General features: G+C 56.9%; 2 protein-coding genes across 2 annotated transcripts in view; one reads left to right on the plus strand and one right to left on the minus strand.

Moving 5' to 3' along the window:
- The first annotated feature begins 4,992 nt into the window (after window positions 1-4,992).
- On the plus strand, window positions 4,993-8,338 carry C21H17orf50 (chromosome 21 C17orf50 homolog). The gene is made up of 3 exons (XM_058283181.1): window positions 4,993-5,112; window positions 7,264-7,573; window positions 7,717-8,338. Exons 1-3 carry the CDS (start codon window positions 5,097-5,099, stop codon window positions 7,925-7,927), a joined length of 537 nt encoding a protein of 178 aa, XP_058139164.1. The 5' UTR covers window positions 4,993-5,096; the 3' UTR covers window positions 7,928-8,338.
- The window catches only part of MMP28 (matrix metallopeptidase 28), a 28,869-nt gene continuing 22,034 nt past the window's right edge, over window positions 6,868-13,702 (minus strand). Inside the window, exons 5-8 of the mRNA XM_004449426.3 lie at window positions 12,933-13,178; window positions 11,569-11,718; window positions 11,082-11,249; window positions 6,868-10,128 (exon numbers count right to left, since the gene is read on the minus strand). Of these exons, the coding sequence (XP_004449483.2) occupies window positions 9,734-10,128; window positions 11,082-11,249; window positions 11,569-11,718; window positions 12,933-13,178 (959 nt within the window). The 3' untranslated portion in view covers window positions 6,868-9,733. The remainder of the gene's footprint in view (window positions 10,129-11,081; window positions 11,250-11,568; window positions 11,719-12,932; window positions 13,179-13,702) is intronic.

The raw sequence follows: 13,702 nt of genomic DNA on the forward strand, positions 1-13,702 counted from the left end.
GAGGCAGGGAAAGGGCCTTCAATGGGATCACCTGAAGAACTTGACACTGACACTAGGGGACTCGGTGGCCTGCAGTCAAACTCCCACATGGAAAATCAAAAGCGGAAAATACAGGCTGGTTAGCTGCTCCGATGGCAAGAACAAAGGAAAGTGGCTACATTGAAATGAGCCAGTCTTCTCATAGTTTGAACAAAGAGTTTGTGTTACCTGGGGGCAACTTGTGGTGGCTGAGGGGCAGCGTGGGGGAACCTGAGGTCAGCGTGGGGTGCTCTGGAGGCGTGAACAGGCCTCGATGGAGGGAAAGCTGGAAGTGGACCACCAGGCTGTGGAGGCAACGGCATGCAACCCCAGAGGGCGTTGCATTTTCCGGATCCAAGAAACTGCCTGGAGTGGGGGTTGGGGCAGAAACCTGTGGCTGGTCAGGCAAGGAGGAAGAAGAGGCAAGGAAAGAGGGAGGGCACCTTAGCCTCTGCCCCCCACCCTGCCACTGCAGGTCACTGGCCACAGCAGGCCCCAGCCAGAGGCCATCCCAAGGACAAGGACACTGCCCTTTAGCCCCAGAAACATATGTGTACCTCTTATAATCAAGAACCACCTCCAGGGTCTCCCTGAAAGGGAAAAAGCAGCGCTGAAAATGAGTATGAACTCAGAAGGGACTGAATCTGTATCCAAAATTGGCCCTTTTGGGAAGCGGACTTGGCCCAATGGATAGGGTGCTCACCTACCACATGGGAGGTCTGCAGTTCAAACTCCTGGGCCTCCCTGACCCGTGTGGAGCTGGCCCATGCGCAGTGCTGATGCGCGCAAGGAGTGCTGTGCCACGCAGGGGTGTCCCCCACATAGTGGAGCCCCACGCGCAAGGAGTGCGCCCTGTAAGGAGAGCTGCCCAGCGTGAAAGGAAGTGCAGCCTGCCCAGGAATGGTGGTGCACACACGGAGAGCTGACGCAGCAAGATGATGCAACAAAAAGAAACACAGATTCTTGGTGCTGCTGACAAGGATAGAAGCTGTCATAGAGGAATGCGCAGCGAGTGGACACAGAGAGCAGACAACTGGGGTGGGGGGGATAAATAAAAAATAAATGTTTAAAAAAAACCCGAAAACAAAAAAAACACAAAATTGGCCCTTTTAAACTAGATGAGAATGTGGTACCTCTTATTGGCAAGCTCAAACATTTTTTTTTCCCATTCACAGAAATCCTAGCTAGAGAACAAGACGAGATCGTTATCAAAAGTATAGCTACGGGGAAGTAGACTTGGCCCAGTGGTTAGGGCGTCCACCTACTGCATGGGAGGTCCAGGGTTCAAACCCCGGGCCTCCTTGACCCGTGTGGAGCTGGCCCATGCACAGTGCTGATGCGTGCAAGAAGTGCTGTGCCACGCAGGGCTGTCCCCCGCGTAAGGGAGCCCCACACGCAAGGAGTGCGCCCTGTAAGGAGAGCCGCCCGTGCCAAAGAAAGTGCAGCCTGCCCAGGAATGGCACCACCCACACGGAAAGCTGACACAACAAGATGACACAGCAAAAAGAAAACAGATTCCCGTGCCACTGACGACAACAGAAGCGGACAAAGAAGACGCAGCAAATAGACACAGAGAACAGACAACCTGGGTGGGAGGGGAAGGGGATAGAAATAATAAATAAATAAATAAATAGTATAGCTATGAGGAATGGATGTGGCTTGAGCTGTTGAATGCCCACCTTTCACATTGGAGGTCCCGGGTTTGGTTCCCAGGGCCTCCTAAAGAAGATGAGCAGACAATGAGCAGACAGTGAGTGAAAACAACAAGCAAACAACGAGCAAAAACAAAAAATGAGTAGGGAGCAGATGTGACTCAAGCAGTTGAGCACCCACCTCCCACAGGAGAGGTCCCAGATTCAGTGCCCAGTGCCTCCTAAAGAAAAAGCAAACAGACAAAAAAACAAACAGCAAAAACAAAAACAACAACAACAACAACAAAAAACTCCAATGAACAAACAGACAAAGGAGTGTTTTAAAAAAAAAGTATGGCTACGAATGGGGAATAGATGTGGCTTAAGCTGTTGAGTGCTTGCTTCCCACATGGGAGGTCCCGGGTTCTAAAAACAAAACAAAAAAAACAACAAGCTTCCCACATACAAGGTCCCTGATTCAATCCCCCAGTACCTTAAATTGAAAAAAAGAAAGACAATTGTATAGCTACGGGAGGTTGAGCCGTAGCTCAGTGGTTGAGTGCATAGCTCAGCGGCTGAGCGCATGCTTCACATGTATGAGATCTGGGGTTCTATCCCCAGTACCTCCTAAAAAGATGATAGCTACAGGAGAGTGCAGAGCACTGTGGCCAGGGGTCTGCCGCACCCTTGGACAAGCCCTCCCTGGAGGAGCTGGAAGGACCCCTGGCTGGAGGTGGTGCCAGGGCACAGGCACCCTCTCCTGGTGAGCCCACGCCTTAGCCACGCTGTTCATCCTGACGCGTGCGCTTGGCTGCATGGCTGCTGCAGGTCGCCCCCGGACCCAGCCTACAACTCCACGAGGTGACCAGGGCTCCCCCCAGGTGCGGGGCTCCTGCTTTCTGATACTGGGCTATGGGAGCTCGTCTGGGGGTGCAGTTCCCTGCTATGCTCAGGGTGGCCTTCCGCTAGCACCCACCAGAAGCTGTGGGACGCTGCCCAAACCCCTCCTCAAATGTGCTTTTGAAGAGCCACACTTGTGGGACTGCCTCTCCGGCATGCGGGACATTTGCTGCCCACAGGACTGTGACCTCCGTCTGCTGGCTCACCGCTGGCTTCTCCTTGCCCCTGGAATTTGTGCGTGTGTGGCCTGTCCTGTCATGACTTGCACCTTGTGTTACCTGTTTGTGCACTAGGGGTCTGCAGTGCAATGCAGAAGCATCCGGTGGGGGAGTGTTTGCCTTTGGGTGTCAGGGCGTGTGGGGCTGTGATGACCAGGCTTGCCCCCCATTAACTGGGTGTGGCCCTGTGTGTGCGTGCCAAGTGCTTTTTGAAAATGCTAGATTGCCCTGAAACACCATCTGACTGAGAAGCTCTGACCTCACATTTGCAGGTCCAAAGATAGACTAGCAGGTAGGCATGTGTCCCGCGCCGGGATTCCATGGACCTTGAGTATAGCCTCCAAATCGCCGGTGGAAGATAAGCTTGTTCTTAGAACTCTTTGTCTTGAGCCTCTGCGCCCCTGGCCTTCAGGTCCCATTGCTGCTCCGACCCTCAGGCCCAGGTCCCGCGCAGGTGTCCCCTGGCCAGCAAGGCCACCACAGCCTTAGGACCCCAGGTCCACCTGCTCTGGGGGGATGAGCAGAGGGGGCTGGAGAAGATGCCACCAGGGTGGGTAGGAGCTTGAGGATGGTGGTGCCAGGGGCATGGCTGAGGGGGGTGAGGGCATTGCTCTCAGACGATGTATCGGCCAGGGTCTAGAATCTGGAGGAAATTTCCAGGCCGTCCCTGTCCTCACCACTAGACACACACAGCTGCTCACTTGTGGCCCCCTACCCTGGTTCCTGGACAACCTCTGCGGGCTTCCCCCCACCTTGCTGATATCACCTCTCCCTCCATTGTGCTGGATCTTCCTCTTCCTCGCCCAGGTGTCAGCTTGCTCTCAGGCTCTGGCAGTCTCCTGGCTTTCAGGACCATCCACCACGTGGATTAGGCCTCTCCCAGGCCCCCCTCCTCAAGAGGTGCCATTCTGTCTCCTGGCTTTCTGTACTGTCCACAAAGTGGAAGAGGCCCAAATTGTGACCGCCAGCCAGATGCTCCCCTCCACCCGTGTGCACACGCCTTTGAACTTGGGACTTCTGAGCCCCCCCTTGCCTTTCCCTGGATGTCCCTTCTCAGTGAGTTGCCCTTATCTATTTACTACCAGTGTCCTCCTGGTGAAGAATCCCCTTCCTCTCCTCCCCTTTGCCCACCCCACCCCTTCCATCACCAAGTCCTGCTAGTTCTGCCCCTTCTCGCCTGGATAGCAGCAGCCTACTGATAAATTGGTCTCCAGGACGCTTTTCTGCTCTGAAGTTCTCTGTTTGGGGGACCCTGGGCATCTTCTTCACAGCTCCTAATCTCTGGCCCCTTGACCGTATCAAGAGCACAGGAGGCACCCCCCCTCCCCCCGGCACCATGGGACACATCTGCCCTGAGACCACAGCGCAGGGGCCCACGGCAGCTCCCCACCCCCAACAGGAGCCCATCCAGGTTGTGCCGGGACAAGGCCTGGTGTGGCTGTCCCACCTGAATCCCCCAGTGACCAGCAGGTCTCTGCGGTGCGTTTATTTTTATACATGAGAGTTTTGGGATATCTTTGAGGGTGGTTCTTGTGCATAGAAAAGACTTAATTTTATTAAAAAATAAACTTTAAAGTTAAAATTCAGTGAAGTATTATGTAAGTGCTGAGGGGCAACACGTGTAACATCGTACACACAACACATCACAACATCCAGAGCTACACCTGGTTCTCATCTGAGCCCTCCTTTCTACTGGACTTGGCACCGTTCCTCTCTGCTCCTTGAAGCTCAGGCAGTGAGCGGGAAGTGGGAGGAGGGAGGAGCGGTGAGAAAGGACAGAAATAGGACAGAAAGGGAAGGAGAGAAGAATACGAAACAAGGAAAGACAATGTTTGAGTCTTCCTATGTGCCAGGTGAAACCCCGCACTGTCCTGTCTGACTTACAGAAAACACTAAGGGGAGGGCAGCGGGTGTAGCTCAGTGGTTTGAGCGCCTGCTTCCCATGTACAAGTTCCCGAGTTGAATCCCCGGTACCTCCTAAGAAAAAGACTAAGGGTAGGAGAGAAAACATGCTGAAAGTTAGAGGGCTCTTGGAGTAAAGTGGTAGAGCTGGGATTTGAACCCAGTCTTTCAGGAGCCAAAGCCACACCCTATACACATTTAGTGTCTTCCCAAGAGGGAAAGTAAGACCCCCCCATGTTCTGAGTGCATCTGGAGGCCCTCAAAAAGGCAGCAATTCCTGGGTGGAGCCCTGTGGGCACGTGAAGTTCCAGCCCTGCCCTTGTGATCCAACAGAAGCCTTAGAGACCAGACAAGGTCTGAGGCGCCTGGGCACCCCTGACATCCTCCAGCCTGATTAGGGGAAGAGGGCAGCACAGCCTCGTGAAGAATGGATAAGCACAGTGGTGAGCGGGGCTGCAGGAGGGGGGCTCAGAGGACAGGGTCTCTTGGCTCCAGCTTGGGCTAACCAGCCCATCACCATGGCAACTCCAGAGTAGAGGGCTGGGGCCATTTCTCAGTTACCCATCCCTGTAGCTACAAGGCCTCTCCTTCCTGAATATTCTTGACATCTCCACCTGCTCCTGTTCAGACCTTCCCTAGCCTGGACCACTGTGATGGCTCCTAAATGGGTCTCCCTCTGTAGTGTCAGAGGGAACGTGCTAAAACACAACTCTCAGCTTGCCTCTCCATAGATGTTCAGAGACTCCTCGCTGCTGAGGAACGAAATCTACGCTCCACAGCCTGCCACCCGGAGCCCTCCTCAGCGAGGTCCGCCCTTCCTTTCCAGCCCCATTTCCCATTCCCCTCGTCCCCAAAATCTCCCCAGCACTCCTCTCTGGCTGTGTAGTAGGCCTGGCCTTTCATAGCCAGAAGGCTCTGAATAAATAAAAGTGCGACAGGCCCCGGTTCCCTACCTTTAGTGGCCCCAAAGAACGGGCAGAATCTTTGAAACAATTTTTCTCTAAAGATTTCAAAATCTTGGATCAAATTCACAGGCCCCCCTCTTGCCTACATTATCTACCTCAGAGGGTCATGAAGATTAAGGGGCACCACGCATGAAGAGAGTTTAGCACAGTGAGCGCAGTCAGCACTCAATGCATGTGTACCAGAGCACTAATTTTGATGATTCTCCCCTCCTCTTCCCCCAGCCTCTGTAAGCAGGAGGAGCAGAGAGCATTAGACATTTTTCTTGACCCTTCCAGGGCAAACCCCAGGAATTGTGTCTCCCCTGCTCTCCCTCTGCCTCCTGTCCATTGCAAATCCAACTCCCCGGTTCATGCAGACAGCAGGGCACAGGGCAGCACCGTGTGCACGTTTGCTGAGCGACTGCGTGGACACCGGCAGCAGATGCGGGTCGGTTTCCATGTCAGCACCAACCTTCCTGACGGCCTGCGGAGCTGCTGCTGGGCCCTGAACAAAGGCACTGAGCAAAACGGGACAGGGACCACTGAAATCCAGCTGGCAGCCAGGGTCAAGCCTGCAAGGAGGGAGGGCACCTTTTTCTAATTGTTTCATCCTCGGGGGAGATTTTTCCTAATTGGCCCACCTATAAGGGGTGCCTTTTTCTCTTTGGTCTGCCCATTACGGTTGTTCTTCTTCATCGGTCTGCCCGCAGGGGGTGCCTTTTTCCAAGATGAGAAGTGCTCATCTTGGCTGCCTGCCCACCCACCGCCCAGTGACGCTGGGCCCCCTTAAGGCATGATCCACTCTGAGGAAGGAAAAGCCGTTCAGAAAACAAAATATAAACAGGCACCTGTTAAAATTACCGTCAGTGGGAAGCGGGTGTAGCTCAGCGGCTGAGCCCCCGCTTCCCATGTACAAGGTGCTGGGTTCCGCCCCCAGGACCTCCGAAAAAAAATTGCAGTCAGTGTCATGAAGATCTGTTGAGAGCCGCACAATACCAGGTACCCATCCTAAAGCCACTGCGAGGGCATTTCTTCTCCATCGGCTGTGTTCGCCGTCACGGCTGTTACTGTTGGTTGATCGTAGCCGCGCATCGGGCCCTGGGCTGGGCGCGTCACAGACGTGATCACCTGTCAGCCACAACCACGACCTTTGAGACCGCACCCGTACACTAGGACACTTCTGTTCTCCATTTTACAGACGAGGAAATGGAGCTAGAGCCACGGGTTCTTAACAAGGGGTCCGTGAGCTTGAACTCAGATTCAAAAAAATTTATTCTTGTGGGGATGTGTTGGTGCGAGTATGATACATTTATTAAATAATACACAGTGTAGTGTGGACTTAGTAAGGGGTCCGTGGTTTTCACCTGACTGGCAAAGGAGTGCGTGGAACAAAAAAGGCTAAGAACCCCTGACAGAAGCGACGGGACTTGCCCCAATCCTCAGCTAGGAAGTGCAGGAGCCTGGGACATCCCTGCGCGCTGTCATCCCCTCAGGAATCCTGCTGACTTGGTGCATCTCCTCCGCACCGTGCTAAAGGCACCGTCCTCTCCCGGCTGCGGGCTGGGGCGCAGCAGGCAGGGGAGCCGGGCCCTGACTGGGGCAGGCGGCCGCGCTGACCGCCCGCCCCCGCTCCCCACTGCCCGCCCGCAGGCGTGAAGACCCCTTTGTGGAAGAAGGCGCTGGCGCCGCCCCGGGGCTGGGGGGAGGAGGAGAAGGAAGCCGAGACGGTGTCGGAGGAGGACGACGAGGAGAGGGAGCCGCAGGAGAGCGCGGCCGAGGGCGACGAGCGCCCCGAGGCGGAGGAGGGCGAGGGTCGCGAGCGGGGCTCGGTGTCCTACTGCCCGCTGCGCCAGGAGTCGAGCACCCAGCAGGTGGCGCTGCTGCGGCGCGCCGACAGCGGCTTCTGGGCCTGGCTCGGGCCCCTGGCGCTGCTCGGCGGCCTGGCGGCTCCCACCGACAGGTGAGCGCGCGGCCGGCGCGGCGGGGTCCGCGGGGCGCTGCGCCCCCGCAGAGGACGCGAGGCCGGGCAGGAGGGAGGGGGCCGGGCGCCCCCGGGAGGAGGGAGCGGGACCGCGCCCTGAGCGCCGCCGTCCCCGCCCTCAGGAGACGGAACTTGCCGGAGGCGCCCTGCGTGCTGGAGACTCGGCGGCGGCCGCCGCGCGGCGCGGGCTGCGCGCGCTGTGAGATCCTTTTCTGCAAGAAATGCAGGAACCTGCACAGCCACCCGGCCTACGTGGCGCACTGCATTCTAGAACACCCAGCTCTGGGTGAGGCGAGGGCTTCAGGAGGGGCGGGGGCCGCCGAGGGCTCCTGAGCGCCCTCCCCCCAGCCTTTGTGTCCTCCTTCCATGCCTCGCCCCCAACTCTCCGCAACTTTCTTCTCACCCCTGACACGGAGCCCCCTCCAGCACATCCCACTGAACTGACCCTTCTCAGAGCCGCCAGGCTAGAGCGCCCTTCTCAGGCAAGAGTCCCGCCTGTTCCCAAATAACGCGGCGCCCCATTCCCTCTGGTCGCATGGACTGACGGTTCCCCGCCCCCGGACAGCACACCCTGCCTGCGCCCACCTGACTCGCGTCCCTCGACACAGCCTCACTTCCATCTCGGCTATTTCAGGTCCTTCGGACCCGGGAGGCAGAGGCATCGCCTAGACAAAATGCCCTCGGGCTCCCTCACCCCTCTGAAAGCCCTTTCCCTCACAGCACTCAATAAAGCCTTGAATCAAAGTGTCAGTGCCTTGAGGTGGGGCAGGTGGCTCTGGGTGAATGTGATGAAGACAAAGCCTCCTTCCCCTTCCCTGGGGTTCAAGTCTGAGGCAAAAGCGCAGGCAGAGAGGCTCCTCCCCTCAGGACAGGGCTGTGCAAAGCAAGCGCTTGCGTCTAAGGGCAGACAAAGGCCATTCTCCCCACTGTTCAGAATAGAAAATGAAGGCTCAGGGCCAGAAATGCCTGTTGGGAGTTGGAGGCTGAATCCTTTCATCCTTTGCCAAACCGTTCTCCCCCTCCCCCTGGAAGGCAGGTCCTGCAGAGGTCGATGCAAATGAAGCACTGGCGGCTGTGGAGTGGGGAGGGGGCAAGACTAGGGAACCAGAGGCTAAAATAGAGACTGGCAGAGGCAGAAGCCTGGAAGGCAGGGGAACTGGTTCCTTCTCCTGGAATCCCAACTATTCTTGGCGGGCCTGCCGGAGCTTCGGAAATGCAGCGTGTGTGGCCTGGAGAATGGGGTCATTGTGAGCACAAGGCCTCCCCCTAATGTGCAGAGCCAGCAGAGCCTCCCTGTTCTGGGAGGAGCGGGATTGGAGGTGGCGTCCCCAGGGCCCGCAGCAGTGTAGACCCAGCGGGAGACCCGCCCCCCCCCACCCCCCCAACACGTATACTACACATGGTTCTCCAGCTGGTCCGAGGGGAGCCCGGAATGGGACGTTTTGCTTTTGGAGGAGAGGCAGCCGACTGGCCCTGGCTTGGACTGAAGAGCGCTGCCCCGGCATCCGTGCCCACCTGCTCCCACTGGAGAAGATGGAAGAACTGCTCCAAGGAGGGCAGATTCCCACCTCCAGGCCTACCCGCTGGGGGCTCCTCTTTATTCCAGCCCCACACAAGAGTCAGTCTCCTTCCCGCTCAGGTCCTGACGCCCCTCAGGGCCTCTGAGGGTGGAGGCTCTCCCGCCCCATCCAAGTTTCTCAGAGGTGAGGCTCAGATGTAAATAAAACACAGTTTAAGAACTGAGCCAGAAGGCCCCGAGGGGAAGGGGACAGTCTTGCAAAATGGTCCCCTACCTCTCTTTTGAGTTTTACAACCTCCCTGGTTGGATCTCGCTGCAGCTGCCTCTGGACAGGAACCACATCTTGAGCAGAAGAAACAAAATCCCCCAGGCTTTGGGGGGAAAGAGGTCCTTGGGAAAAGGATTGTGCGATCAGAGATTCTTTTCTGCTTTTCCTTGGATTGATTGCAACCCCACCTCCGTGTGCTGGGAAGGGCACAAAGCAACCACCTTCTTCAGGGAACAAACACAAACTTCCTCGTGGAGGCTGTAGCAGAGGAGCTCAGAGACTTCGAAACCCCCCGGGAAGGGCAACGATCTGGCCATGAGGGTGGCAACAGTGTGGTCAGCAGCGCAAGGCTTCAGAACAGGGTGCCCCCTGAGTTGGCATGCCAGCAGCCCATCCAGGGCAGCTCGGCAGCCCAGCGGCCTGAGGAGGTCGCCTGCAGTTTGGCCTGGTCAAGGCGCCAGTAGCGGTCGTCTTGGAAGAAGACGATGGAGCCATCAGGCTGCGGCAGGGCGCCGCTGATCTCCTCCGGGATGCCACCCCAGTCCTGCAGGCCGCGGGGGTAGTAGGGCTCTACCTGCAGCCCCCCTCGCGCCAGCACGTAGTAGTGGGCGCCCTTGAAGAGGACCAGGCGTCTCAGTGGCGGGAAGAAGACGGCCGCGTCAGGGTGGCGGGGCAGGCCCCCTGCCCGGCACAGCTGCGGAGAGCCCCACACTGGCTTGGAGCCCCGGAACCTCCAGCATCGACTTCCTGTGGGGCATCGGGAGAGCCAGATGAGCTGGAGGCTCCTGGCCTTCCCTCTTCCACCCCTTCTGCAGCCTCCCTCTGGTGGGAGCCCAGGGTGGTTAGGATTTGTGACAGTCAAAATGGATTATATACGCTTTGGGTGAATTGTATGCTTTATTAATATATATCAATACAATTCATTTGTTTAAGAAAGAAAAGGATGATACTGGCAGTTAAGTTATAAGCAGTAGAGGAGGTAGGACTGTGGAGGGCTAGGTTTCCAGCAGTATCTGCAGAGGGCAGACAGCTCTGAAGGGAGCAGGGCCCCTCTCTGGGTGAGGAATGGAAAACAGGGAAGGTCTGGGGTGTCTTCACTACCACTGCTACCAGTAGCTCCCGGAGGGCAGGGATTTGTGTTTTGTTCACTGCTGTATCCCCAACACCTTCAAATGTCTCAGGGCATAGAAGACCCTCAGTATTTGTTGAAAGAAGGAAGGAAGAGTGGAAAGGAGGGAGGGGGATACCTTCACTGAAGTATCACCAGGTATCTAGTAATAGACTGCACACTCTTCAGACATTGGTTCTTTTAATTCTCCTTCCTCAACATTTTCCCCATTCAAGAAATTCAAGTTGAGAAAGTTAAATGGCCTGCCCAACCTCATGTAGTCAGGATTCCCAGGAAGGTATGACTGTGGAATTACAGAGCTCAGAAGCGGTCCTCTGCTTCCTCTCGTCTCTTTTCTGAAACCCTCCTACCCTCTCTTGGCAACCTTGGCACGCTCCCGCCCACCCCCAATTCACACAGAAACGCATCCCCTGACAGGGGCTTTCCTGGGATCACAGGTTCAAACTGGAATGGAGACTCCACCATGGACACCCTGTGTGAGATTCTTCCTCTCTTTTGTCCTCTTTTGACCTTGAACAAGACCCTTCCCCTCTCCAGGCCTCAATTTTCCCATCTGCCCCAGGGATGGTACCTTTGAAGAAGTAGAAGTCTCCGTCTTCCAGTGACACGGCAGCAGCCTCAATGTGGGGGGGCAGCCCGGCCCACCTTTCCTGCAGTGGCCGGGGCTCTGAGACATTTCCATCGGCTGCCACTTCCCAGAAATGGCTCCCTTCGAAAATGTACAGTCGCTGCCACTGGTCTGTCCGGAGACAGGAGAGAAAGAGAGAGAGAGAGAAATAACAATCAAACTCTTTCCAGGGAAGGTGCTTTCCTAGAATCCACTTTCCCAAATTGGCCAGCAGAGGGTGACGCATGCCCAGTGGGGCGGAAGGCACGTGGGCAGGAGGAAGCAGGGTGTTTTGCCTGGTGTGGCCTTCCTACTCCGCAGAATGCTTGTGGCCTCGGGTTTCTGGATTTTATTATTCACCCATCCCCCCTCCTTGTACTCCAGCTCTGGGGACTCCTGGAGATGTGGGGATGGAGGGGAAAAAATGAGTCACAGGTTGGGACCGTCTTACCTACTGTGATGGCATCGAAGTACGAGTGGCAGTACTTAGGGCCCCGGGTTTCCGCGTGCCTGCCCCCGGGGCCGTGGGGGTCCCAGGCCTCGAAGTCAGTGAACAGCTTTCCCGGGAGCTGTGTGGCCACCGAGCCCCCGAGAGGCTTTCCTTCATGAGGACAGCGAAAAGAGGGAGAGACACAGAGAGTGGCTGGGGGGCGGAGAGAGGCAGCTCAGGCCTGCAGACCTCCCTCTTGGCTCCTTTGCCATGCTCTAATCTGAGGGCCAGGGAAGGAGGGTAGAAGCGGGGGCTGAAGAGGTGTCCCTGCCCGTTGGCATTAACCACGACACTAAACCCAGAAATCTCTTCTGCCGAACAGCCTGGGAAAGAGCAACCTCCTGAGGTAAAATTGGGGAGGGGAGGAACAAGGGTTTAGGGCTAAGCAGGGCAGGGGGTCCTCTTTACCAAGTCCTGGACACCATAGGTGCTTTTCGGGTGGTGCTCAGGGCCCTAGGCCATGAAAACTACAGCAATTATAATAATCACCGTTGCCTTTCCTTTAATAAGAGTAAGCCAGAGTCGAAAGAGCTTTGAATTTGGCACCAGCTCCTGAATCCCGGCCAGCAGCTTCCTAGCTGTGTGGCCTTGGGCAAGTTACCTTAACCTGGCTGAGCCCCATTCTCATCAGTGGACAAAACAATAGTCACCTCACAGGCGAGTGGTGAGTATCCACAGGTGAGTAGCCACAGTCTCACAACAGGTGAGACTGAAGGCGCTCAGAGAGGAAAGGCTTTGCGCAAGAGCAACGGCTGATCAGGGATGGAAGGGGGAGGCAAGCCCAGGCCTCCTGCTCTGCCCACCACCTCACACACTCTCAGGCAGACAGTGTAGGCTGTGGCAGACTGGGGGTCCAGGGAGACCCTGGGACCGCAGCGCAGGCCAAGGAGCTCCCGCAGCCTGCTCTGGGAGGGAAGACTCTCGGAGTCAGCCACCAGGCGGAGGCTCTGGCTCACGGCTGGAGTGGCCATTAATGTCACCGAGGAGGACAGGCGGAAGAGAGCAAGTGGGCCTGGGGGTGGGAGCGAGGGCTTTGGGGTCTGCGGTGGGAAGGAGGAGGGACCAAGGAGCGGCGGTGGGGCAGGGGTGTGAGAGGAGCGCTGAGGCTGAGGGGTGGGCAGGAGTTCACCACCTGGTGCGCAGGCCTCGGGTGGGGTTGACAGAGAGCCTGGGGCCAGGGAGCCTGATGGTGGACCTTTCAGATTTGGGGGAGCCGTGGGGTCTTGTATCCCTGCGCTTACGTTGGGGAATCCTATTGGAGGGGCCGGTGTCCAAGGCCTGGAGGCGCGGTGGTCAGGGCGGGCCGGGGCGAGGCAGGGGCTCACCATACAGGTTCTGCACGGCCAGCACGTCGTCCCAGCTGAGCAGCGCGTCGCGGCCCAGCCTCTTGTAGTAGGGCGCCATGAGCGCGCGCGGCGCGGGCGAGTGGCTCAGGCCGAGCGTGTGGCCGATCTCGTGCGCCAGCACCACGAAGAGGTTGCGCCCGCGGCGGCGGGTCAGGGACCAGCGCTCGTCCTGGTCGAAGTGCGCTTCTCCGCGGCGGGGCAGGAAGGCGTGCGCCAGGGCGCCCCCTGCAGGCAGCGCAGAGCATCAGAAGAGCGACCCGCGCGTGTTGCCCCCACGTTCTCGCAGCCCTGCACACACGCCTCTGGATTTTGTGCGCCTGATTTCCTCTGCATAATTTCCCGCCTTATTAAGTCTGGCAAAAGCTGGAATAGTCCAAAAGCTGGACTTAATAAGTGGAAAGAAGACTAAGCTGTGGCGTGGACGCCTGAGAGGCAATGTGACGTAGACACAGTGGGGCCAAGCTGTCAAGACTGGGAGCCCAATTTTAGCGTTTATTAGCTGTGTGACCTTGGGCAAGTGACTTAACCTCCCCTGTCTCTGCTTCCTGATCTGAAAATGGGAATAATGATAATGAGCTCCTTCCTCACAGGGTTGTTCTGAGTATTAAATGGGTGCTTGTTACTCAGAGCAGTGCCTAGTATGCGTAAATGCTACATGAGAATTATTTGCAAAATGACTTAGGAGTAGGTATAGCCGTTACCCCTAGAAGGGGGCATGATGGAATCTTCTAGGGTGCTGGTCATGTTCC

This window comes from Dasypus novemcinctus, chromosome 21 (assembly GCF_030445035.2).
Source record: "Dasypus novemcinctus isolate mDasNov1 chromosome 21, mDasNov1.1.hap2, whole genome shotgun sequence".
Classification (NCBI taxonomy): domain Eukaryota; kingdom Metazoa; phylum Chordata; class Mammalia; order Cingulata; family Dasypodidae; genus Dasypus; species Dasypus novemcinctus.